General features: G+C 37.1%; 2 protein-coding genes across 8 annotated transcripts in view; one reads left to right on the top strand and one right to left on the bottom strand.

Annotated features, from left to right (window-relative positions):
* The window catches only part of CMSS1 (cms1 ribosomal small subunit homolog), a 240,226-nt gene that overhangs the window by 3,314 nt on the left and 209,116 nt on the right, over positions 1 to 27,796 (top strand). The gene's annotated exons all lie outside the window — the stretch shown is intronic.
* Positions 841 to 27,796, bottom strand: part of FILIP1L (filamin A interacting protein 1 like) — a 153,510-nt gene continuing 126,554 nt past the window's right edge. For 2 of the 4 annotated variants that reach the window (XM_069868067.1, XM_069868076.1), the window contains 3 exons: positions 15,362 to 18,113; positions 2,915 to 3,099; positions 854 to 1,645 (listed from right to left, as the gene is read on the bottom strand). In XM_069868067.1, coding sequence (XP_069724168.1) covers positions 1,555 to 1,645; positions 2,915 to 3,099; positions 15,362 to 18,113 — 3,028 coding nt within the window. In that variant the 3' untranslated portion in view covers positions 854 to 1,554. Of the gene's footprint in view, positions 1,646 to 2,829; positions 3,100 to 15,361; positions 18,114 to 27,796 lie in introns of those variants that run through there. The other 2 variants (XM_069868048.1, XM_069868057.1) reach the window with 2 other exon arrangements.

The raw sequence follows: 27,796 nt of genomic DNA, 5'->3' as shown, positions 1-27,796 counted from the left end.
ACTACAAGAAACCCCCTGAAGGGATTACACATGTTTACCTTGTCTGGTAACACAAACTAAAGAATCTTCCCAATAACTTCTTTAGCAAGCCTTTAACTTTGAGAGGAGATTTTTGGAGAGAGTGGTTAGGAATTATTGTTTACGTCTCAGTGTTTAGTGTTACATATGTGCCAAGTCATTTAACTGCAGGGCTTCTTTCCCTCCCTTTTTCTGGTTCGTGTCACAACTATGTCTGGTCTTGAATATGATTTTTATGTTGCATTCAGAACCGTAAGGGGAAGGATAAGGATTACTTAAGGAATTTTTTTAGTACTGGTGAAAGACATCAACTTTTTTCTCTTCTCTCCATGAACAGAAAGAGCACTTCTCACAGCACTATAAATGTCTGTATCTTGCCTGTAGCCAGCATGCCACATCTCCCAAGAAGTCTGAGGGAGAAGAATGGACTTCCGTTTTTCAGAAATTCTTCCAGTTTCCTCCTTTTATATTGCCACTCTGTCTTTCATTCTGTGCTTTCTTTGTCTCCCTTAATTCCATAGGAGTGTAGTATCCCTGTTTGTCAGGTTGTTTAGATCCTTAAGTAAAAGCCCGTGTGGGTCATGCCCCTCATAGGTAGAAGTGAGTTGTGTGGCATTCCAACACACGAGCAAAAGATAGGGCAGCTCTTCCTTGTCAGGTAGGTGAGGAGTGTAATATGGTAGTATTGATGGTGATTTGACAGTACTTGTGGGGTCTTTTGTGTGCTCTGAAGCCAAGGATGCTATTGTGGTAGTTTATTTTATTTTGCCAGAAGTTTTCTTTTCTTTTTGTAGACTGGAAATGAAGGGTGCCAAATAGCATCAATTCTTAATATGTGATTTCAACTTCAGAGAAGCAAACTATTTGTAGTACAATCAGTGGGAGTTCTATTGCTTGATCAGATCTGAGATCTGTTTATATATTTTTTTGGCTCATCCATGAGTTGCTGTCCCTTTTGATGAAGCTTCTCTACTGAAGATCTCTCTGATGAGCAGGCCAAGTTGAGAGCTGCTTTTTCAAATCTGTTTTGTTTCTTTGTGTTTACATATAGTCATTCTGCAAGTGGCAAAACATATAATGAAGTGCTTCTTTGAGCTAGATTTAGATCTGAGAACACATGACATGGAAACTCAGAACTTTGTAGTTACCTGGGGATTTAGTGAGTGAAATTTGAAGCCTTTTCTTTTTCATATAGAAGAGTAGTTTTGCCACTGGTGTGTCTTGTAGGGCACAAGCTAAAATAATTTTTCAGTAGACTGTTTTTTTTAAACTTTTCCTCTTTTTAAGTATTCCTGTAAAATTTCCTGTGAAGCTGTTGAGGGAGGCATAGGTTTCTGTTGTGGGTTTGCAAAAATAGTCACGTAGTAGTGCTAATATGTTGTATGATCTCAGTGGTTAAGTTTAAACTTTTAGCTGTGAAATAAAAGGGAGAAAATGGGTAACTGAATGCATCAAAATCTCTCCTTGCTTCACCAAAATGATTGCAATTCTGGCTATGGTACTGTGAACACCACCAGGTTTTGCTTTATTTAAGGATTAGGATTTGGCAGTTCTTAAAGAAAGACCTATGTGAAAGGAGTTTTCCCGCAAATTATCAGTTGAGCCGTTTAGACAGTTGGAATGCACTCTGTGAGGGGAAGAAGAATGAGGGAGACATAAATACCAGGTAAATAAATTAATTTTTATGTTCTAAAACAGTAAGTCATGGTAATTGGTATTACAGGATTCCTGTGGGGGTTCCTCGCAGTGATATCTTGTTAGTTCTACCTTTCTGAAGTGGGACAGTGAGAAATGTTCTTGTCAGAAACTGCTGTTTTTCAGAAAACTGTAAACAATGAACCTGGAGTCTGTTCTAATGTTTTGATATGTCTTGTGAATTAGCTGAAAGGAAACTTTAAATGAATTTTAACTTTTTTTTTTTTTTAAAGAAGTTATGTTTTAAGAAAAGCAAAAAGGCAAGTTCTGTCATGGATGAACTAGAACTACTTGTTCAAAGAGTTAGTTTGGTTAGAAAAACTTCACTTAGTTTTGAATGCGTTTACCTATTTAGATAGCATGTGAGCTGCTGAAAGGAAGGACGAAGTTGTGTGGCTGTGCAAGAACAAAACTGCACTTCTGTGTAAGTCACAAGTTGCTGTTAAGCTTGACACAAATTTTGATGAGTTCCAAAATACTGTGTGAGTAAACTGAGATATAAATACTATAGTCCAAATAAAATGGTGGAGTTTATACAGCTAATAAGAACAATACATATCTCAATTCTTGCATCTATTTTCCTTAGATAAAGTCTGCATGAATTGGTGTGAGGATAATCATACTAATTAACTCATTAAGGAGAGGAGGAGAGAATTGTTTATCTTCAATAATGCTTTTGAAGTGGTGCTTGGCACAAGAAACTCTGAAATATTTTAAGTTCTATGCATTGTAAAAGAGCAGATTTCTCAATATCTTGCTTCACTCTTGCTATTGACTGTAAGATATCCACATTGAAACTTGACTAGACCAGCTTCAAAAACAAAACAGCACCTCCTTTGACTCCTCTTTGTTTGATTGACCATACATTTTTAGATATCTACAGAGACAATATTAGTAATGTTATTTGTAGAAAATGTGAAAATGGAATTTATAGTTAGAAACTTAGTTGCCTCTCATTGCTTCTCTGCTTCTATGGCCAAATTCTTGAATTACACCACAGTAATGGGGGCAGAGCTTGGTCCCTGCAGACATGCAGTTACTTTTGGCTACTAAGAGTTTGACTGTTTTGTCCTGTGGTTGGTGACCGTTAACATACTGACTATGTGGATGGTCCACACTCTTCCGCAATGGAAACAACTACTCTTGAGATTCAGATTGCTTATATCTGTTTTAATGTCATAGATCATAGAACATTATTTACCTTCTCCCTCCGCTTTGAAGACAGGTTTTAGTCACAGTCCTTATAATGCGTAGCTTTCCAGAACTGCTGTCTTGGAGTGGTTTGTTGAGATGTCCAGCAGGAATTTTGACAGGTACTTTGGTTGTGCTTGTAGGCTTTGGTTTGGGGATCCGAGTTGGAATTGAACGATGGAATGAATCAGTAATCTTGAAATAAACCAAGAAAATGTCACACATTAGGGAGGAGAGATGAATTGTATATCATCCATTCATAAAACTAAACAAATTGCTCTTAAAGCTCTTTGTCTAAACTTTGTTTTCTTCCTTGGTAATGAGAGAATAGGTTTGTATTTAGATTACCTACTTGATTGGTGACCATCAAATAATCTTGATGGATTGAAACCTGGAGTATAAATAAGAGGGTTCTTCTGTCAGCCCTTTGACTAGGGCAGCAACCCTCGGGGCTGAGTGATGCAGTGCAAAGGCTGTGAACTGTGTGACTTCTCCAAGTGAATAATCGGGTAACTTCCACATGCAGAAGCAAGTCTTGATTCAGTCCTGAGTAGCAGACAATACCTAGCTCACACTTTACTGTGAGAGGTTCATTCTTTGAAAGTGACTACAATGTACACAGAATGAATGTATTTGTGAGAGAGAACTTTCTCTGGAATCCATTGTAGTCATATTTAGTTGCACAGAAATAAATAGACAAAACAAAAGTGTTAAAATGAGCTCTGAAATGAGGTGAAGATCTGTAAAGGCAAGGGGATTATCTGAAATAACGTTGTACCATATCAGAAACTAGGGTTGAACATTAGAAAGGCTTTCTATATCACAAGCCTTTCTATATATACTTGAGAAACATAGTAAAAGAAGTTCACTGGTGGTTTGTTTGGTTTTTGTGTGTTTGTTTAAAAAAAAACAACAAACCAACATAAAATGGGAATGGTGTTCAAATGAGGACAATAGAAAACAGTATAGAAACTCTGGTGAATTAAGTATGGATAAGAATGAGCTCGATAAAAACAACTTTTGAGAAACAACTTCCTAGTGTCGATAAAAGCCTACCTGGATTCAGTATTAATGTAAAAAAAAATATGTCAGAATTCAAAAGCTTATTATTTGGCTGAGCTAAACGTATGTGACATGAGTTCTCAAAAAGATAAAGCTGAGCCAACATCAAATCTTGCATGTGTTTGGTATGGAGGGATTTGGAGAAAGCTTGCATGTCATGGACATGCTTAATGGATCATGAGCTAGGAAAAAAACCCAACCTGGGCAAATTGAAGTTTGAGAACAATGAGGCAGAAAAGTAATAATTTTAAAGACCAGCATGATATTTTTGCAAGAGTTCTGAAGGAGACAATTTTTAAAATTGCTGAATCCCTCTTAGTATTGTGTAGTCTTCTGGTGATGATAGAGGGATGTGATCCTACTTCTAGGGTAAAGCTTCACAAAAGGTTCATAAGTATAACCGCTGAAATGATCAAACTGTAGAAATGCCAATAAGGAATAGCATGTTCAGCCACGTGGTTGCTAATTTTGCCACGAGAAAGCATCTGCATTTCTTGTTGAGGATAATATTAAAGAATTTGTTAGTCAGATACTGTTATATAAGTTTATGGTATCAGGTTGTCCAATAATGAACTGGGCAGTGTCTAGGAATGTTCCCAGGCACTGAACTATTAAGTTGTCAATAACGTTGAATTGTTTGAATGGTCTCTGAACTGGATGTAACTCTGGAACTTTGGAGGCATAGCTCGGGAGTTAGGCCAGAGGAGGTTTCCCTTTAAGTTGTTAGTTTTTGTCTGACTAGGCTGGTTTGGAGGCTTAGGAAGCTTCTTATAGTTTCTGTTGACCCACGTCTGAGGGACAGATGTAGGTGCCTTTAAACTTCCTGTTATAGATGTGGCCATGTTATATTAAGATTTTTCAAAAAATACATGATGGTGGTCTCTAACAAAAGAGTTTTGGGAGAGCAAAGTTTCTGTGGAAAAAGATGGAAAATCTTGTGGTTAAAAAGTGGATAGGAAGCAGAGCAGGTAGCCAGTTTCTATAGTATAGTGGAGATACCATCTCAGCATCACTGACACCTTTGATGTTCAACGTATTCATAAATTGCATGGGGAGGAGTCAGACCATATGCATTGTCACGAGTCCTAAAATGGAGGGTAGTACAAACAGGAACTAACAGTTATTCTAGGTATTGAGTAAAGACATGATAAAAATGTGTATTGGTTCAGTGTTGACAAATGAGAAAGTAATATACATAGAGAAAACTAGTTTGTGCAGTAGTGTGATATCCATTGTCACTCAGAACGCAGGTCCTGGAATCACTGTAAATGGTTCTCTTAGGAGTTACTAGGGAAAAAAAAAACCCAGAAGAAAACAAACTCCATTTTTTCGGTGTGTAAATTCACACCATGCCTACATTGTGAATGCTTTGTAGCATTTTGCCCAAACAGTTCACAAAAAGGTATGGCAAAATGCAGAAAAAGATGGCAAAGACAATCAGTTACGGAATGGCTTCTTCTTGAAGTTTAACAACATGCTTTTTTGAGTTTGGAAAATAGATTGTGGAGAGAAAACAACAACAGAAGAAAATAAGTTTCTATTAACATGCTTGAGAGGGCATCCATTGAATACATCAGAAGGTGGGTTAAATATAAGTAATAAGTGTTTTCCCTTGTCAATGAGTTACAGAAATTGTTGGGATAGGTAGTTCTTGAGATGATGGTATAAGTTGTGCTTAGCAGTTTATGGATGCCATTGAATCGGGCCAAACTCTCTCCAAATCAAAGATGTGACTTAGATTTTGGCTGTGGGTAGCCCTAAGTATTCAACTGCTAGAGGCTGGGTTTATTACTCTTTGCCTGGAACTTATTTTTTCATAAGCACTTGCCACTGGTCACTACCAAAGATGAATGCATAGATCCTAGCTCTGAATGTATATAGCTCATTTTATATCTGTATTTTCAAAGTTTCAATTTTTAGCTTTTTAATTTGTTATTTAGTTAAGTACACTGAGAGAGAAATGAAAGAGTTTGGCTTTGAAAGTAAAGGAAAAGATGCGTTTTTCTTTGTTCTGTGTTCTTTGAAGTTTTTACCTCTAGATGGCAACAAAGTCTTTTTTTTTTTTTTTTAATACTGCATCCCTTTTTTTTTTCCTCTGCTAAAACCAGACTGAAACTTGCTGTTAAATGCTGAATGAAAAAGAAGACATGCGTTTTCAAATTTTTAGCTCTCATGGTTAGTATGAAAGGGCAAAAAAAACCCCAACAAACAACAAATGAAAAGCAATTTGCTTCACCCAAGGCATTATGTCAATAAAGACAGGGTTGATGTTGGAGGGGATAGTTGTGTTACTGCTATATGACTTCCCTTGAGTACTGAGTTGAAACAGTTTGCCTTCCTGCCTATGTGGTGTGATCTGATAGATGAGGTACAATATTGAGAATGAAATGTTTGTGTGGGCTGTTCCTAGCAGTGCTACTGTCTGATGGAAATTTAGAGATGATATAAAACATCTTTAGGTTTCATAACTATACAAGGAATTAGGTTAGCCATCATTTACTAAGCATATTGAGTTGAATAGATAAAAATATTTCTGTCAAGTCTTGCATACTAAAGTGCAGTTGTATCTCTAAGAGTTTTTTTTAGAACCGTTTCAGTTCAGAGATTCCATAGGGTACAAAGTGGTTGGAGGATTCTTTTTGAAGTTGAGTGAATAACAGAGTTAATACTTGAAGGTATTTGTAGGTACTGATTTTTACAGGTTTTGAGCATCTAACTGGTATTCATGCTCTAAGGTCTTATTTAATAAGTTGAAAGTGAGGTGTGAACATAGCCCTGTGCTCTGGCCTGTAGTTTGCACCAGCTTCCAGCTCACTAAAACTGCCATTTACATTATGACCTTATGAGCAGTCAGATTTTGTTTCATGCAAAAAATTTTTTGTTTCAAAATGCTCTTCTGTTTTGCAATTTTGAATGACATTATTGAATAGATCTAAAATTATTATCACTTAGTGCTAAGAGTTGCGTTATGACTTGTGACTTTGTCAGGGTTTGGTCTGCTTACTGTATTTGTATTGCCCTCTTCTGTGTGTTACATTTGTTTAGAGCCACAGTAACCGAATTGATGCAACTCCTGGCATAGGCTCAAGTTTGAGGCTAACATCTGTATTATTGGGCTTTTTTATTTCCTATGCAAGCAAATGGTACCAGTATTAAGTTTCTGTGCCAGGTCAGCTAAACTTGCATTTAAGTAATTGTACCAATTTAACTATATAGCTGTAACTTCGGTTGTAGGTAGGGATTTAACAAACTGTCTGTCTAGTTGTCTTCCCTCTCATTCAACACTAAAAATTTGGTTCCTTTTTCATCATTCCTGATACAAATTCTAGAGAGGAAAGGCTGAATAACTTAACTGTCAAGTGATTTCCTTAAATATACGTTTTAGTTAAATTATGTTTTTATCTAGATCAAGGACTAAACTGATTATTTCTTTTAAAACAGTACTTGACAAACAGTGAATCTCAGATATAAGTTGTAAAACACGTTTTGTCAGTTGACTTGATCAGTGCTGTCTCTAAATATAAGTGTTATATTAGTTCAAGGTGTTGAACTAATCAAAAAATATCCAAACTTATCAGTAGCGCTTACAGTTGTAAGAAGCAGTTAAAACTCGCTTTCAAGGCAAGCAATAATCTAAGAATCAAAAAAGCTGCAGTTTCATAAGGATCTCTTGAGCTTTCTTAGTTTTAAATTAACTTCTGAAGTAGATGTCAATCACCTGTAATAAGAGTTATCAGGAGAATGGGTGTTAGAGTGCGAACTTGTACCCAGTGGCTGTGTTTGTTATTTCACAGTGAATGACAGCAGGGATGGGGACAAACACTGCACAGGCAACAATTGTGGGATTTTTGCACTTGACTCTGAAAATGAGCCTTCTTAATTTCGGGAAATGTCAATGGTGAAAGTGTGCTCAAATGTCAGGATATATATTCCAAACGCAGGTTGGGGGTGACTTATCTGTTACTTATATAAGCCATTTGGTATTTTACCACAATTTAGTGCTGGCTTCCTGGGGAGTGGGCTAAGGCAAGTGTGTGGGAGGCATCAAGGAGAGAAAATATGTCTGTTTCTGCACTGTTCAAGTAGTTCTCCTGCCTTTGGTCTTAATATTTTATTTTTTGTTTATACTCTGGAAATATGATGTATGCTTTGCTTCCTGGTTGAACGGTATTCATTTAAATAAGGGGGAGCATGTAGTACTTCTGCACTGTTTCCTTATTTACCTTCCTGCAGTCATTGTAAAACTTCATCTAGGAGAAGGAACTTTATTTAAATCTCTTTCTTACTGCTTACGTTTTTAGTTTAAGAAATCTGAGCAACACTGAGCATAATTTTCATCTTTAGTGCAAGTGGCTTGGGTATGGTGCTGAAGATCCTCTGCAGAGAAGTCCACATATCGGTATGTTCATGGATGATTGAATGCAGTCAGAATGTAAGCCAGGTCTGCAAGTGAGAATGAGTTAAGATTAAGCGATAAACCTGAATATTCCTTTTGGCCTCCAAACAAGACAATTTTGGCATTTGGATCTTTCCTTTTCTTTCACTAGGACCTGACATCTGTCTTCTAGGAATCCAGAGGGAAAATTCTTAGATGCTCTGCATTTCCTTTTGTGCAGTCTTCTTGTATGTGTTACTGTTTTGAGATGTGTAAGCAGGAACACTATAAGTCATCTTTATACTTACTGATGTTGGTAAGACCTTAGCCAAACTATTGTCAGGTTTTGGGCACTGTGTTGTCACAGCATTATAAACAGCTCTCCAGAGGGAAAATGATTTAGTAATCTGTACAGTTGTAGTACTTGAGCGATTAAGTGGATGAGCAACTGGGTTTGTTTAATCTGGAGAAAACAGAACTGAGGACAGATATGATAATTGTCTTCTAATATGTGAAGGTCTGCAGCAGAGAAAATAGTTTTCTAAGTCCAGTGGAGGAATAGGAAAGTGAATACTGGTTTACAGTTTTAGCAAAGGAAATTTACTTTAGAAATTAGCAAGGTTCTTAATGGTAAGGGTATTACAGCCCTGTTTTAAATTCCTGGAGTAACTGAAATAGTCATTGCAGAAGGTTTTTTTAGAACAGGATGAACAAGGCATTTCTTTGGAAGGGTTTAAGTCCAGTTTTAGTAAGGGAAAAGGATGGAAAATGTCCTCAGGTCCCTTCTAAGCTCTGTTTTCTACAGTGTCTTCTCTCCTGCTGATACTTAGCCTGTTGTCGCACTCGTGTTTTCAATAGTATGACCTATTTGACAGAGAAATCTATATTAATACTAGAAATAATTTCCTTATACATGACACATTTTGCACTCATACCCAAATGTGTCACTGTGGTCTTATTAACACCAAGTTTAAAGCAACTTTCTGGTGATGGTGAAAAGCAGTGTGGTGGACAGAGTTGGAGGTAGAAGTTGTATTCCTAATTACTAAAATTATGTGCCTGGCTTTTGCTGGGACGTGTCTTCTCTGGAAGATGTGATAATCTTCTAAGCATAAAATAGTTTGAAGACCTCAGTTTTAATAGGTAATTGACAAGATGCTGATAAAGGTAAGGGTTATGTTGTGGGTCTGCTCCCCTAGGACAAGAATTTACCTGAGACTGGTTGGTTGACATTGCCATGCAGCTGGCTGTTCTCTGAAATAAAGAGTTGCTTGTTGTTAGTCTCTTCCCTTTGCCCCTTGAAACAAGGAGGGATCTCAGGCACCCTGTTAGGACATTTAGGGTGCCTAAGAGTAATCATAGTATGGCCTTTTTAAATACTAAACACACTGCAATATTAATTCTCTCCAGAAGAGGGTAATGCAGCCACTTAAATGTTTCTGCGGATGCTTAACTGTTAGCAATACATAGTTTTACAAGTCTGTGCGATATCATCAGTTCACTTGGTTTAAAGCTGCACTGTCATTAGTTGGGTAAGGTTTTTGGCAGTGGGTCTTAGAGGTTTTGGGCAAGTAGGGATGTATGTTTTTGGGTATTTCTTGGTATGCAGTTTTTAAAGATGTGTGGAACTGCGCTCATGGCCACGCACACCTTTTAACATGGAAATGTCTTCAGTATCAATATTGTCTGTTCAAGTGCTTTTAATGCATTTTTCCTGTGTTAGTCAATGTGTTAAAGAAGCATGCAGGGGTAACTAGGCTGGGCCCAATGTGTTCTGCATGGAGAAGGATAAAGAACCATCTGCTTTTAACTGTCACAGCTTTTTATCTGTCTGGTAGTGGGCTGTTTTACTCTGTGAAGTCCACATTTAAAGGTGTGATAATCAAAATCCTGTTTTGAATACATATGTAGATCATGTTTAAAAATAACCTCTAGCTTTTGTCCAGCCAAGCTTGCCTTTCTAAGGGATAAAACATGATGTATAATGGCTTGAGTACAAGACAATCAAGGGTAATAGATTCTAGAGTCTTAATCACCTTTGAGGCTGCTATGCTGTGATTTTGCACAAGTCAATTAATTCCTCTCCTAAAAGAGGAGTAATTTCTTCTTACTATCCCATAAGGATATTAATTGAACTCAATGTCTATTGCAGATTTGGAGTGCCTTATGAGGGATTTGCATACTACATTATATTTCTTCACACAGTGGTAGTGTCTAAGGTGATGGAACAGGGCTTTGGCAGTGTTTCCAGTATAAAGCGTTCAGCCTTTTTGCTTGCCCTTGCAGTTATGCTGTTGCAGAGCTGTGCTGGGAGATGGATCCTGTCTGTTTGGTTTTTGGTTTTAATACAGATTGTGAGGTATGGGATATTCTGTTTGGGTGGTTTGTTTTGTTTTAATTAAAATCCGGGTTAGTTTCTTGACCTGGTTCACAGTGCTGCCTTCCAGAGCAATGATGACAGCATAACTGACAGAGGTAAAAGACAGGGTGGGAGCTTCTTTCATCCATCCCTGTATGAAGACCCTGTGATGTCAGGCCACTGTTTGGCCAAGTGAAGAGTCATTGATTGAAACAGGTCTTTCTTTGTGTACTCCAAGTCTGTTTCCCAGAATACTTTTGCTTAGTGGTCAAAGTAGAATTGTGTTCAATTGGCAGGTCTGATATTTAAGGCTTAATAGGTGCTCACAGTATGGTGCATCTTTGGGTGATGTGCTAGCAGAGAGAATTCAGCTGCATCTTGAGGTCACAGAGTGCAGGTTTGTGAAAACCCTTCGTGCTTCTTAACTCTTAAGGTTGACTTTTTTTTTTCCTGAGCCTTTTCCCATTTACAGTGCTCAGTGTTAATTTTAAAATGTCCTCATACAGTCACTTGTGCTGTACTTAAGCCATAAGAATTTTTCTCTTCTGTTTCTTGGTAACATAATGTTTTGGTAGTTTTTGCATAAGCCTGGAGATGAGGCAGTTGTCAGTTTTTTGTTTTGCCTGTCTCAGTATCTGTCTCCTAGGGACAAAGTCATCCAGCAGATGGTTACTCCGTTTCCATCATCTAACTCTACAGCATCCATTCAATATTAATCAGAAAGTAGTGCTGTACAACTCGGTCTCTGATTATTTTTAACCCAGAATGGCAAGCACACTTAAGCTTTGCATGAGATTATCTGTTATGGTTTGGATAAGGAAGAGTAGCTGGTTGTTCCTGTAATTTTTGTAAATAATATTTTTTAATTAGCTGCTTGAGGGAGGCCTTGAATTAAGGTAAAGTAGTACCTCTCAGTTGATGGGTGAGCACTTTTCTTTCAGAATACCATTATTAATTTTTGGTTTTCTTCTTCCTTTTCCCTCCCTCTCCTTGCCCGTCCTCCCTGTAAGGACAAAAACTGCAAATATTTCTCCTGCAATATTTATTTGTATAAAAAGAATGACTTAAAAATGCTGATCACTAAACCATTTGCACTGCATTTTCTTGCGCTCACAGAAATTCAACTGAAAAGGTGAAGGAAAGTGTGCTGTTAACTTCTGCCTTTTTTTTTTTTTTTTTAAAACTCCTTTTCTTTACCCGGGGTCTCAATATCAAGGGGAAAGAGTAGCGTTTTAGACTTCAGAGGAGATGCTTGCTAAGACATTTAGGAAAGAGAAGGGTTGATATTATATTATTTACTGAAAAATGCTTTTATGCTCTTTTTCACAGTTTAATCCCTCTGATATATGCTACTTACTTTGCAATCACTTTTCCCTTTAACACTTAATTGAATCGTTATGTACCTGACAGATTCTAGGCTTTTAGGCAAATGCTGGAGAAGTGTCTCAGCCTCCAAATCAACAGCAGTACTTACCATTTATGGAATATTTGAAATTCCTAGAAAAGCTGCCTTCCTTGGTTGATTTTTAAATGATTATGCTTGATGTTTTTGTTCAGAGTATTTACATCAATTTGAAGACAAATCATTTTAACTTTCTTCTTGCTCTGCTTTTGTTCCTTTGTATGCCAAGGAAGTAGGTGATTATTCCTATTCAGTAACATGAAAATAATCTGAAATACAGAGTGGTGATCTGAACAATTTGAGGTTAATCTGTAAATAGGCAATTTGCTTATTATTATTAAGCTCTGCTTCCTACTTGTTATTTTATGATAAAATTACAGCTAACTTATTTCTGTTCAAACAATTAAATACTTAAATTTCAGCTCTCCACAAGTACATCCAAGTGTTTATTTTCTCTGCTATGTAATTTGAAATAGACCTTGGGAAACTGATTAACAGCTTTTAATCTCCAGATCTTCTCTTTAGTCAAAAGAATTATTTGACTTTTTTTTTTTTTAATCTGTTGAAATGAATGACAAGTTCCACTCTGAAATCAGTTAAGATGTGCACATAAGTTGTTTCATAAGCAGGGGAATAGAAGCATCCCTTAATCAGTCTATTTTTAGAAAATAGCAAGTGCACTTACAGGCAATTGTGATGCTTTTCATTTAGGAGATAATGTCATAAGTGGTTGCTTCCTTTGTCTTTTGTTTATTAGACAGTTACTGGTAAACTGTCACTGTTGTAAGGATTAAGATGGGAACATAAATACTGCTCTGTTTAATAATGTAACTTATAAGTGGCCTGAACTCTCACCTAGGTATTGTGTTCATAAGAGCTTGGGAATTCTCCAAAGGACACAGTGTGCTTATTGCTGTGTCCTGATTTGTGCTTTTCTTTACAAGATGTTGTAATAGATGGCCAGGAGGTTAATGATCAACACACTTCTGTGTATTTTGGAACACAGGTATGAAATTAAATGCTTTTTTTTCTAGAAGATTTTTAAGTTCAAATGAAGAAAATGTTATTGCTTCTGGAGGACAACTGTTAATCCTTTAATTTTTTGAGACTCTAATGTGCATTAGTACACTGAGTGTGTACTTCACACACAGTTATTCAGTCCCGTGTTTGTGTCCGTGCAGAAGTCTTGAGTATGGATTGGCAGGGTATGCAGTAGAAATGCACAAAGTGTTTTTTGGATGGACTGCTTTTTAACTTGAATGAGCCCTGACGTTAAGAATGTGTAACCTGAATGTAGTGAAGTAACTCGTTCGTGTAATTAGCACACTCTATTATAATCTTGACTTGCCTGAGTGCTGGCTGCTGTCTTGATCAGTAACTTTTGCTGAAGTTAGTGGGAGTGGAAGTTTACTTTGCAGGATAAGATAGTGTACTTGTTCTGACCCAGATCTTAGTCATATCTTACTTATGAAGTCATTGGAGATAAAATTGAGGCAAAACAAAGTGGGAAGGACCTCTTACGAAGGGTAGTAACTTCAGGAGATGCTGTATCAGCATGACATTAAGCTAGGCTTGTGCAGATCTGCATTTTGCTTTTTAAAATTACCACCGCTCAACTGGAATACATTTGTTACATTTGTTTCTATCATGTATCTTAGGTCAATATTTTTTTCTTCCCTTTATTAATATTAGAGAGAAGCATGTATGGGTGGTGGGCTTCACTTTTCAATAGAAACTGCTCCTTCTAAAATCAGTTATTACCTACATTTGTAATTAGTCCTGTTCATCAAAAGGACTTATAATTTTGAAGTCCCCTTGCAATGTGAAAGCTTGTGCCCATGTTCTTTGCTGAATCAGTTACTATGTTATACTGCAGAATTTTTTTTTTCTCTAGATAGTTTAAATGGAATGAAGACATGAGTTTATGTTTCTGCTTACTTGCAAACTTACTTATTGATGAGAAGGTTGAATTTTTTAAGTAATCCCACCCCCAAGACCATAAGATATATGGACATTTAGCTTTTTAGAATAAGCAACAGCTGTTCCAGTTTACATTTGCTGTTTACAACTTTTGAAAGAGACATTTGAAAGTACATTTCAGGTCCTTGGGGCTGATTTACTACATGAAGTTGGTCCACTACTAGGAATATTTTCTAGGATATTAGGTTTGACTGCTTAGCACACATGTAAAGGGCAGAATTGCTGACATTTCTATCCTTTTTGGGGACACTATTACTTTATCCATCACTGGAATATCTTTAACCTGTTTCGTGCATTCTGTATCGTTTTCCTATTTACCGTAGTTCTAGAGGTTTATGCATTTGGAGAGTTGGTCTAGTATTACTTCTTAATGCTCCTGTTGGGCTTTCTCTGTTCTTCTGAGTTATCCTTTAGGCAATGTAAGTGTTGCTATTTATTGTTCTGAAGTGTACCTTTAGTTTCTGTTATATCATAAAGTTGGTTATATAAGAAAACTGCTTGGCTTTTTTGGGGGAGTATAATTCTGTGAAATAATCTTCTAAACTCAGTTCACTTACAAGAAACACTTACCAAACAGTGTATATTAAAAAAAAAAAAAAAAAAGGAGAGAGAGAGAGATGGGGAAGAAAAGTGGTCCTTGTGTTCTTGTGCTCTGAAACATATCATGTATGCATCATAAATTTGCAATGACATACAGTACATAATGTTTTGAGTGTTTGTGTGTGTGCTGATACTTATCTGAAATGAGAGGGCTAGGAGGAGTTTGGAAATAGCAGGGAAGATAATTAATCAGTCTTATCTGAAATTAGCAGGCAACAAAATGGCTTAATTCAAATTCTACCATACATGCAAAAAAACCCAAAAAACAACACCACAAACAAAACACACATAATGAACAAAAATATTCTGCAAGCAATGATAAAAATAACCAATTATTTACTGTTTATGTAGTGTTAAAGTATTTTACCAGGCAAATTGAAGTCAAAAGTCATGTGAGTTATTTTAAAAATGGAAATACATAAAGATGCATTTATACAAGTGCAAGACTAAATATTTTACATAACTGTATTTCAATGAGAAGATATACAGTAAGTGCACACTTGATAACACTAAGCAGGCAAAACTTAACGTTAGTTCCATATGCTGTTGTATAGTTCATGCACAGATCTCTCCCACAGTAAAGAGGCTGTTCCAAGTAGTTCTTGCTGGGATGAAAAACAGGATGGGTTGCTGGTAAGGGTGTCAGCATGGATGGGGGTCAGTTATAGACATTACTTACTGTAATTTGTGATTGCCGTGGGAGAGGAGTGGCTGTTGGTGTGATAGTAATACTGCTGGTGATTTTATTGGTGGGCTTAATGGGTAGGCCATTAGCTAGTCCTGGAGTTCTGTTCTCTTGCACTGGCTTACAGGGGCTGATGGGCTTGGAGTTGGTGAGAGCTTGGACGTAAGGACTTCCTAAATGGATATGGATTTTGTTATCCTCAGTAGTTATTACACTTGATCCTGTACTGTTCGATCTCTGAAACTGCCATGATGACTGCCTGTCTGGGGATACTCTAAAAATTGTGTGCTTGGCTCCCTTTTCCAAAGGCTCTGAGCAGAGTATTTGTTCCTGAGAACTTGAGCCTGGTAAAGCCAAAGGAGACATTGTTCTTTCAGGAGTTAAAGACCCACATGATTCAGGAGTTTGAGATCTTGTAAAAGTAGCCATAGTAATAGGAGAAATTACTTGCTCTGGGCTTGTGTAACCTTCTGCTGCTTTTGTTTTTACAGGTGTGAAGGAGGCATTTTGAATAATAGTTATTCTTTGCTTTGGAGTGCCACAGTTGGGTATAACTGCTGTGCTTGTGTAGGAGTGAGGACTTTCAGTGGTAGGACTAGTTATTTCAAGTGTTGCTGTGTTCTGTCCATGATCTGGAGTTACTTTTATGTGAAGAGGTTGGCCAGGCGTATGGCTTAGCACTAGGTCTCCAGTCTGTGCACAGTTTCCATTTTGTTTTGTATGAATCTTTCCATTTTGAGGATGGCTCTCTTTGGACTTCATCCAAGGGATCCATAACTTTTTGTTCACGGCATTTGTAATGGATGAGTTGCTTTTCAAAGACACTGTTTGATCCTCATTGTTGTCTTTGTCTTCATTATCGCTGTCTTCATACAGCTGGCCATTTATGACTGTTCGCTCTAAAGGTATGAGGGTTTTGTAATCAGGTGGTTCATTGTCTGATGGATCTGTCTGGACCTCTTTGGAAAAAACTTGCAAATCAGAAATTCTCCTTCCATTGAGACTGGGCCTGAAGTTCTTGCTGAAGCGTCTGTACCTCTCCAATTCTTTTGTGAGGCTTTCCATTTCTCTTGCTAACTCCCTGTTCTTGTTTTCTTGCTGCAGGAGTTTTTTCTGTAAGACTGAATGATCACTTCGGAGGTGACAGATTAGGTCTTCTGTTGCCATGTATTCATGAATTTTCTCTTTCAGTGCATCTACTTCTCTAGAAAGATGACTTGATTTAGCTTCCTCTTCTTTGAGCTTCTTAAAAAGACGCTGCTCTTGATTGGACTCGGCCTTTTCTGTTAATTTATACCTAGCCACTTCCATTTTCAGAGCCTCCAGCTCCTCTGAGAGGAGCCTGGCTCTGTCCCGTTCACTGACATATCTTCGTTCTAGAGACTCAAATTCATCTTCAGTTTTCATAAGATCATCTTCTATGGCCTTCATTTCTTTCAGCTTCTGCTTAAGCCTCTCAACTTCTTGAGAAAGCTCTTTGATTTTGTTGTTCTCCTGCTGCAAGGAGGTGCTGGATTTAGTACTCTCCTTATGTTTATTTTTAAGAAGCTCTTTTTCAACAGCTTCCAGTGATTGAAGTCTTTTTCTTAGAATATTCACTTTGGAAACAAGATCACTTCCTTTCTCCTCTTCTGCTTTGAGCTTGTTTTTGAGTTCATCTCTTTCTTTTGTAACACTGGACACTTTTTCCTCTGCATCAGATTTTGTTTTCAGTGCCTTTTTACTTTCCTCAATTAGTTTCTCTGTAACAGACACAACTTTCTTTTGTTCCACCTGAAGTTGAGAAGTTGCAGCTTGCAGCTTTTCTTCTGTTTGCTTTATTTTTTCACCCATAGTTTTTCTTTCATCCACAAGCATCACTGTTAGACTCTTTAGCTTTGTTAAATCTTCTTTAAGCGTAAACTCAGTCTTTTCTAACTTACTTTCAATTGCTTCAAGCTCACCAATTCTAGCTTTTAAGCCATCCAGCTCATGGGTCAACTGTTTTGTTAACGTTTTTTCTCTTTCTAGGTTGCATTTCAAGGAGTAGCATTCCTGCTTGCTCTTATTGAAAGCATCTTCTAATTTCTCCAGCTCCATAATTCTTTTGTTGAGTTTGTCAACTTCCCCTTTAAGGTTCTTGCTCTGTGATGCTTCTTTTTCTAATTTTCTGTTAAGTTCTCTGCACTGATCTTCCATTTTAATGAGCTCTTCATCTTTTCCTTCCATCTCCAGCAATCGTTTGCGTAGTTCTTCTACTTCACTCATAAGCATGGAGTTCCCGCACTCTCCTTTATTTATCTTATCCCTTAAGTCCTGCAGTTCTTCTTCTGTTTTTCGTAAAGATTTATTGGTCTCTTCCAGCTCATCAATCTGTCTGCTGAGGGCAGTTAATTTTAAACGGAGCTGACGATTCTGACTGTCTTCATTGGTTAGTTTGGCCATCATTGCTTCTTGGTCTTGAGAATTCTTACTGTTTTGGGCTTGAAGTTCAGCTTCCAGCCTGCTGGCTCTCTGTTCCTCTTCTTGAACTTTTGCCTCAGCAAAAGCGAGCTTCTCATGTGCTTGTTCTGCAGAAGTGGTTAACTCTTGAATTTTTTGACTTTGTTGATTCAACTGCTCAGTGAGTCTTTGCTGTTCATCCACCAGCATTAAAGCAAAGGATTTGAGTTTAGTCACGTCTTCTTTTAGTTTAGCTATCTTCTTGTTGTTTTCTTTCTCCTTTTTAGCCTGATAGGCTGTTTCTTGTTCAAGAAGCTTTTTCAGTCTGTGGGAGGAAATAATATTGTATGTTGTAGCCATTTTAATGGGCATTTAAAAAACACACCTGAAATATCATGACATCTCTGCCAGTTAACTTGTAACAGTAAGCAGACCTCCTTTTCTAGTGTCATGGGGCTCACTGGCCTTACTACTCAGAAGTTAGTTTGTAAGGGACACTTCAGTATAATTGTTTAGACTTCACAACTTCAGTAATTATGGATCTCATTTTCAGCTTTTGGTAGGTATCAGTGCAACACAGTTTTTTGCTGTTCTGCACTGCAGCAGCACTGATCTTGACTGTTTGCTGAGGCTAACTAGGTGCGTGCAGATTTTTCTTGAGATGCAATTATAGTGGTTAAGAAAGTAAATCGGTGCAGCCCTCAAGGGCAGATATAACTTACAGCATCATAAACCTCCTAATATCTTGAAGTTACTTATAAACCATCCTAATGTTTTATGATTAAACCTTACACATGGTAGAGTGTGTGAGGGAGACACAGCCACACTATGCAGTTAGTCAGGTTGCCTAATGTCATTTTTTAAGCAACACGTCAGAACAAAACTAAACATTGTGGGCAAGTCAATGCTCAGTGAAATGCCTTGGGACCGTGTATCATACATGTCCCCTGCAGTCAGCAGGTTCAAGGCATAAGCTGAATACCTGTTTGAACTTAGGAAAGCTTAAATGTCTTGCTGTCTTTTAGGCTTGGGTTCAGTCCTATATCCAAAATAAAGTGCAACCCTGCTCCTTCATGATTTTTGAAGGTTTGTATATTTATCCAAAATTAGTTTTGTAAGTTCTCAGTCTTTCTTCACGAAGATGCAGCCAACTTAATTTGTTAGATCCTTGAGACAGAGTTGTACATTTGATTATGCAAGATCCTAAGAAACCTCCAAATACCTCAAATAATTGGATTCTTTTGTAGACTTCTCTTTGTCAGGGAGATACTTATGGAGTGAGACTAAGAGATGATTAGGTTTGGCCTGCACATTTGCCTCATTTCAAGTAGTTTTTTTTCCCCAAAGCCAGCCTGTAACTATATTCTGGTATTAACGAGAAGTGTGAGAAGCCTAGATTAAAGTAATAAAGTATTGGAATATGTATGCTTCACTGTTTGTGTGTACGGTACACACCTAGTTTTGTAGAATATGTGAGGGAAACGAATTGTGTATCAGGACTGTACTTGCACAAAATCACTGCTTCAGCACTCATTTGCTGAGGCCCCTTGCTTTTTTTAGTTGGTTTGTTTTTTTTTTCCTTCCTTGCTCTGGCATATGATGATGACTCTCTAGAAGTTGCCACTGAAACATAAGATTCCTTTTCCATGTTTGTTGCTGGTCACTACTGTGATGCCTTTGTGGAAGTGGTGAGTCTTTACAGCTTCCCACTGATGAGTTCCCCTTGCAGCCATCCTTTTAGTTCAGGAAATGCTTAGATCATGATTCCCTTTGCACAGCTCTTTATTAACTGTTGACTGACTGGAGGTGTATATTTGGGGGCATTTAATAGGCTGCCTCAGCAATATCCCCATTGGCAGCATTGTAGCTTTCCTGCACAGGGAGAGGAAGTCTCTACCATTCCACAACAATCTGTTAGACTTGTCTGATTTAATGGTGATGTTGTATAGAAGGCTGACTATGAAATTTCTTAAAACACCTTCACTGTCCCTGCTGTTTTTATTCTAGTATATAAGTTGCACTGTATTAAATTGACTGAATGGGAAATAGCAATCATCAGAGGTGATAATGAAGATGTAAAGCAGCCCTGAGTTCTTTACAACAGTTGATTACCGTAATGGGGAAAGGAAAGATGAAAATGTGTAAGTGGAGAGGGAGAGATTTGTGAAATGAGCTTGAAGGAGTGCTGCTGGTTAACAGAACAAATAAATGAGAAGACTTGTGCTACCTTCAAAGGCAGTTTTTGTGTTGTTGGTGTATAAACTTTAGTCAAATTCTCAGTGCGCTTTCAGTTTAAGTTTTTCAGTGTAAAAATCTCTCCTCCCTCCCCACCCTTCTCTCTAAATGCTTTAGTAGTGAAGTTCAATTGATGATTTACTGTTGCCATAGATATAAAGCCATAACAGAAGCATAACTAACAATTTCATTTGGAATGAGCTCAGTTTTTGTGTGTGTATGAAGTTAAGACTTCTTATATCTATACTGCTAAAACGGACTCGGGCTTATTAGCATTTCATTTATTTTAGCTTGCTGCACTAGAATTTATTTTTGTAAGGCATACTTATCAAAGGTGATAAGTATGGAAATTAATCAGTGTTTTACCTAACACTTTTGTATTAACTATTAACTAGTTGATATCTCTCTGGCCAAATGAAACTGTAATGCTCCAGTGACTGATGCCCCCTAAAGAAAGAAAACTCCTAGACCAAATAGTATCCAACAATTGTAATTTTCATAGGGATACTATATAATTTTTTTTATGATGCAAATAAGATAATTGTGCGTAAATAATAAATCAGTTGATGACAAATATTTGAGTAATCCAAGCAGTTTCTCCAATGAGCATCCATCTGTGTACAACTTGTGTATTGTTTTACAATGTCATTTCTCAAGATGTCTGGAATGCTTCAGCAAACCACTTGAACTTTGAGCCCAAACTGAGTGCTTTAGGGAGGTAATCTAACCCAATCTGTGATCAAGTCTGTATTGAAAGGATTATTTGAATGGAAGTGATGAAAGTATTGATATCTGGCCTGGATAGCTGTATAAACTGTGAAGGATCTTCAAGAGATTCTGTTTCTTTGGTCATGCCAAAAGAATTAGACATTTAAAAATGTTTCTTTCATTCAAAAGGTAAAATGCAATTTTTAGATTCCAGCAGAAGTATAAGCAAATATTTCTAACTGTGAGATCTAGTTATTCTGGAAAACATACTTCTATAAAACCACTTTGAAGTAATAGAGCCTAGCGCAGAAGCTGCGAGTGAAACAGTTTTAAAATATTTCTGAAAAGAAAACAAGGGATGTATTAAGCATGGTATGTATATTTATATTGTGTAGGTAAATTTTTGCACTTGTTTTTGATAACTCTATGCTTATTCATTTATTCCTATACAGAAATAGTCATATACTTCTATACAGAAAATGCCCTCAGCAGTGCTAAATAGGTAAAGATTTCTTGGTCAGAGTTGAGATTGATATTGTAAGAAGTCAACTGGGAGTCTATTAATATTTGCAGAAGACTTTTTCCCTTGGCTGCTGAATTCCTGTTTCATGGTTCAGTAGGTCACAGCAACTGTCTACACACATACACTTAGGAATGGAAGAAGACCCTAGTATGTTTGGGTGTTTTTGATGGGGTTTGTTTGTTCTTGTTCTGTCCGTTTGTTTGTTTTAATACATCGCTTGGTTTTGGTCAGCTTTCTTGGGGAGCCAGGCTTATGCAGGTCAGGGCTTGATTATGTGTATCATTTGAATTAAGTCAAAGCACATATTTAATTGAAGAGGTGCTGTAACTGATAATAGCACTTTGTGATACTTTGCGTAGTTTTGTTAGGGAGTAAAAATACTCTTTTACTGAAGAAGAGTATCCAGAGCATTTGAAAGAGCAATTTTACCAAAAATATGCAAAGGCCAAGAATAGTTGGCTTAAAAAGTAATAATTAAAAAAAAACCCAGGCACTCCCCTATCCAATAAAACATTTTATCATTTTAATTTCCAGTTGAACTTCATGATCATGTAATTTCATACAAGGCAAAGGTAGGTATATCATTTAGGCAAAGGCTTCACAGATAATTCCAAGCAGTTGACTTCATAGGACTACAAGAAACCTTTCTGAATCCAGGCCAGCAAAAACAGGCATTGGAAACTGTTTTTATGAACATGAATGTTAGGTAGTTAAACAGAGTCAGGGCAGTGTCATGTTACTTTTTCTTCAGAGCTTCTGTTATAGATGACCCCTTTATTGTGGCTTACTATTGTACCTGTTTGTAATACCAGTTAAAGAATTTATATTTGTCAGATCTCCTCTCTTCTTTGTAATCGCTTTCCTCTGTATGCCTACTATAGCTTCTTGGTGTGCATTCAGTCTTGTGTGTTTGGGTTTTTTTTAAGTGCATATAGTTTTGGCTACACTGCAGGAGATGTGGGGACTCCCAAACCAGTTCATTGTTGTCTTGGTGTCATGTGATATCATTTTGTCTTTAAGGGGGATTTCCTTTTGTCTTGGTGGGACCCCTATTACCACAACTTCCACTGGTTTCTAAGGAGGCTGCTTTTGTTTGAGCTTCAGGGAAACTAAAGAAAGCGTAGGAGATTGAGATTGGGAGACCCTTATTTTTTAACTTTTCTGAGTTTGTTCTAGAATGAATCATTATTCTTAGGATAATAAGAATAAAAACAATTATTATTTTTCTTTTAAACAGTCTTGTGGTCATAGCTTTCGAAAGGGCTGTGTGCTTTAAGGATGCAAGTATAATGGGTATGAGTTTATGAAGCTGCCCTTCTGTCTTTTCTCCTTCTATCGTTCCTTCCACCAAAGTATTGAGGAGATTTTAGCGTACACCTTACTGATATCTTGATTTTTATCAGATCATTCTGCAGGAATTACTGAGTTTTTGAGTGTCAGAAACATACTTTTATCTAGCTCATGCTCTTCAGCCCTCCCTACGTAATGATGTGGCTTACTAGAGGTTCTACAGCTTGTAACAGGAGGAAGAGTTGCTTCTTAAGTTTTTTGGACATATGCTCGAATTTCCCCTGTACAATGCAGATAAAACCACTCTCTAAGCTGAAAGCTTTTAAATGGAGATGAAGTCATGCCTCTTTGTCTGAGACATTCTTCCCAGTTAGCTATAAGACATGGCCTGGCCCTTAATAACAGAAGAAACATGCTTTGTCATTTCTGGTACATCTTACAAGTTATTGTACTTTCTGACACCAGTGCAGTTAAATATTTTGGAAGAAAGCCAATTTGTCTGTGCCTTCCACGGTTTATGGCAACAAAATTTGGGTACATTAAAATGTGTTTCTGGTCTTGGGGTGACTATACGTTTTCTTTTCCCCCCCTTGCCTACAGATCTATTTACTGATGTGCAGTTTTTATGCAGACATATGCTTATAGCTACTTTTGGGGCTCTTATCTTTATTGATGCTTCTTTTTTCCCCCCATCATAAAGAAATTCAAAGCCTTTGGAATTAGAGCGGCAACAACATACCACAGCTGTTGTGTAATCGGTCAGCAATAGAATGCAAACACTTATTTTAAAGTTTATTTTCCTACATATTATGTATATATATTTTTAAAATAATCAGTTTATACTAGTATGCAAACACACAAAGTGTGTCTTCACTGCAAGAGACCGTGTAAGGCAAATTTCGTGATAAGGAAATTAATTTTAGAAAATGAGGGCTTGTAATGAGGGGGATGCAAGTTCTGCTTATTACTCCACAAACTACCACAGTGTAATCGGTATTTTATCTGATGCTTAAAATGCTGACTTGCTTTACAGCTCTTAATAGAAGTCATATATGATGAATAGTGTTGCCAGTTCTGGGTTAACCTGACCATAATTTCAATTGTATAACCAAATGTATAACTCAGCTGTGATGCTGAGTAGACATATGCAGATAATAGATTCTTTTAAAAATTAATTAATTTGAAACTAACATTTTTTGTGACTGATTTCACAACTACTAATCTGCTGAAAATTCTTCCTGGTGATACAGGGATATCTGTGTTCATGAATGTTATGAAGTCCTGTGTAAATTTGGTGATGATAAATGGCATAAGAAATTTCTAACAGATTAGTGTTGGTTAATTTAAGATTTAAGACTGGACTACCGTTCACTTGTAGTTGGAGTAGTTTTCATTCAGCTCTAAAATTCAGTATTGTTTTATCATGAAACCTCAGTTCAAGAAGATTGTTTTGTAGGATCATAGAATCACCAGGTTGGAAAAGACCCATCGGATCATCGAGTCCAACCATTTTTTTCTGTCTTCAGTCATTTCCTTTCCATATTTAGATGTTCTTGGAAATCACCTATCAAAACTTCCATCTTGTGTCAAAAGTACGAATGCTTTCTGTGGCAGTAAGTGTTTGAATGTGCAAGATCATAGTTATTCTGTCCATTCTAATCTTGTAGTGGTAGTCATCTACAGTGTCTGAAATGATGATGGGAAGGAGCAGGACTTTTAAGTGGGAGTAAGGAAGTTGCTATCCTGTTAAATTTTTGGCATTTTGGGGTTTTTTTTTTTTCATTGTTTTTTCTTGACTGCATATCCTGAACAATGGTTGTAAATGAGTGCTGACCTGACACGGCCACAGTTTGAGCTTCACTTGAAGTTAGCCTTAAATACTCTGGGTCCCAGAGTTCAGCTACTAGAAAACATGACACAGAGTTGTCAGCTAGACTCTGATGTATCACCATTTTTGAGATGCGCTCTTCTTTCTTCTTCCTTCTTTGTACATTTAAAAGCTATTTCAGTTATTCTTTGAAGTCAGTATCTATTTCTGTTGGCATTTCAATGGTGTGTAATTGTGTATCTAGCATGACTGTTAATCCTCTTCTGTTCTGAATCTAAATGTATCAATAACTTAACCAGCTCATGGGACTACAGCTTATGTTTTGTTTGTCAGTAGTGAGACTTTTTTTTCATAAAAATCATACTGTAGGGCATATTTAGACCCACACCCTGTACCTTCTCTCCCACCCCCGTCTCTCTCATCCTGTCTCCGCAATGCCTGTGAAGTCAGAAATAAAGCAAGTAATTTCAGATGCAACACCAGAACTTGGAACTCTTCAAATTTACGTCAGGCGGGAAATTATAGTTTTGCAGATGGAAAGCTTTCAGAAGGAAACGGAAAGATGAACCACAAGAAATCTTGTATAGGGGTCAAGGCAACAAGACTGAGGCAGAACTTCAGTTACTAAACCAGGTCCTGCTTTTGTCTTTTTTTCCATCATTAACAAGTAAAACTTTGTGCCTCAACTTCTGATTTATTAAAACAGAAAAGCAATATTCACTTACTATAACTGGTAATTTTGAAAATTAATATTAACCCAAAGAGGTTTTAATGGTGTGGTAACTATGCAAATGAACAAAAGCAACTAGTGCTTTTTATAATTTGTGAATTTCAAGTGACAATAGCATTGAAATAATTGCATTTCATTTGATATTTGATACTGCATGTTAACAAGTTGAATTGATGGGAGAGACTGTGTCTTTGAGTCTGAGTATTGTGCTAAATGTACAGTTTAAGCATTACTGCTAGAACAGTATTGAGCTGTTTTTACAATCACCAGTGTTATAAAACCGAGTGTTACAGAGATAAACAGGATAATGTTTTTCTGGTGATTTTTTTTTTTTTTTTCCCACTCCATGGGCAGGTGGATGTGTTTGTATTGTTCCTTTGGAGTGTCAGTACCAGTAATTGTTACCATTGCAGCCTATTGTTAGGATTTAGCAAGTGAAAAATTGTAGTAGGAGTTAATTGAGCTCCTGGAAACTGTCTTTGAGAGTGCCCTGCCTGCTTTTCCCCCAGTTTGCTGTTGGAAGATTAGGCATAAACACAGAAGTGCAGCTTGCCTAAGTTCTCAAAATTTCTGGTCAGGCTACTATGAGCACTGATTACCCAGTCATGTGTGTTTAGCTTGTATGAGGCAAATCCTGCCTATTTATCACTGCCATGCTGTGTTTACTGTTGATGCGAGTGTAATAGTTGTAGGGCTGATGTTTTTGTCTTGGCTATTTAATCTGCATCCTTTAAGTGACTGAGGAGTTCACAGAAGTTCTTATTCCCTCAATGAGTCAGTTGCTTCACCTCTGTGTAGGTTTGTAACCCTTAAGTAATTTTTTTACTGTTTTCAGTTTAGTGATGATACTTCTTTTAGACAAAGAGAATGATCTGTGTTCTGTCATTTTGTATTTGTATTTTTTTCCTTTAAGCTATTTCAATAAATAAATTCTGTCTCTAATTTGATTGTGTTTTTATTATTCTGTATATAGCATAGTGTGTAGGTTCAAGGTGGACCCCTGTTTTATGAATGCTTGAGCGGGGGCAGTTGGGAAAATAGGTATTCTTCTGGACTCTTAGTCACCTGGGGCAGTGCTGGTGCTGCTGGCTTGACCAGAACTGGGCATAATTGTGCAAAGATCCAGTCCATACAAACTTTTTTTTAAACTTCAATTAGTTAATATTTTTGGTATGACAGAAAATGGCACTCGGCCAATAATAACACATCATGTTACTCAGGAGACTGATTAGTCGTAAATGGCATTTTCCCATAACGTTTACAGGAACTGGATGTTCTCTAAAACAATTTTAACTCATATTTTCATCCATGAGAAGAATAGGCACTGTACCTATCTCTTAGGCTAACCATGGCCTTATTTGTATATTATCAGTCATCAGCAGTAGTAAAATTTAGAACTTTCCATAGTGCCATGCACACTTCCTCTGTTGAACTGAAGGCATCCTCCTCATTGTTGCCAGTCCTGGATAAGCTGCTTGGTCATAGACTGACCACTTGCTTTTAGACTGGTGGAAATTTGCTCCAAAATTTGTTTTCCACATGCCCAGTGCACATGATAAGAATTTACATACTGAAATTGTGATTAGAACCATATAGATTAAACATCGCAAGTTAAATGAAGGTACTTTTTTTAACTAACTAGGACTGTCTGGGAAGACTGAGTTTGCCCTCATTTGGAGGAATGGGGCTAGTTAAAAACAACTAGATAAATATTCCTTAGGAGTGAGGTAGCTGGTGTCACTGCTGTGCAGGAGGATGAAATTCCATGCCTTCTTGAGTCCTATTTGTGCCTATTAAATCTTTATTACTTAAATATATTCTAAGACACGAGTACCCTTTTTCTTCTGTGCCTACTTCCTGTATTAGCTCAGTGTATGTGTATAAGCAGTGTAGTTGAGGATTTCTGAACAAGCAAAAGGCTTTATATCAGGTTTTATGATACAGTTGTGACTTTTTCTAGTAGCCAAGACTGGAAGTAATAAGAGCTATAATAACACTAGTGTCAAAACAGATCTCACTTTGAAGCTAAATATCATCTTTTTTCCAGTAGATGTGATAATGTAAGCGTGTCTATTTTCTCTAAGACTGCCTTAGCCAGTGCTTCATCTTAGAGGCCACAGAAAAAGGAGAGGTTGTAGCAAGGCATTGCAGGATGGATAACCAGGCTTTGAAACTACAAGGGATGAAGTATGCTGCTAGTTTCCTGTTTTGCAGTAAATGAACTTAAGAAATGGTATTAAAACTTTCCTATGGATTACAAATCACTTATGCGTACAGTTCTAGGTATTGAAGGTCTGTGAGAGCTAGAAGATTATTCACTTTCTTGCTGTTTGTCATAATCCTGCTAAATGTGTTGCTGTATGTTTTCTGTATCTGAATGTGTTGGGACTTGAAGTGTGGGATGTTTCAAAGTTGCATTTCCTCTTGTCTGGGTAGGACCTTGAGCGACTTTGGCCTGGAAGTGCTTAGTGAATCATCTAAAGGTGCAAAGTCAATGCATGTTTATTTAAGGCATGTTAGTCCTTAATATAGGTGCTCCTGTTTAGGAGTTTAGTTTATGTGGTTTTTCCAAACTGATCCCCTTCAGAAAGGGCAAACACATTGTTTTAGACTACAGGATAGAAAGCTACAGTGTAGAGTTAAAGATGATAGTCTGAGAATATTTGTAATGGTTGTAGTTCTAACTGAGGTTTA

This window comes from Phaenicophaeus curvirostris, chromosome 1, assembly GCF_032191515.1.
Source record: "Phaenicophaeus curvirostris isolate KB17595 chromosome 1, BPBGC_Pcur_1.0, whole genome shotgun sequence".
Lineage (NCBI taxonomy): Eukaryota > Metazoa > Chordata > Aves > Cuculiformes > Cuculidae > Phaenicophaeus > Phaenicophaeus curvirostris.
Note: the sequence above shows the minus strand (reverse complement) of the source record. Positions and strands in the feature narration are given on the sequence as shown.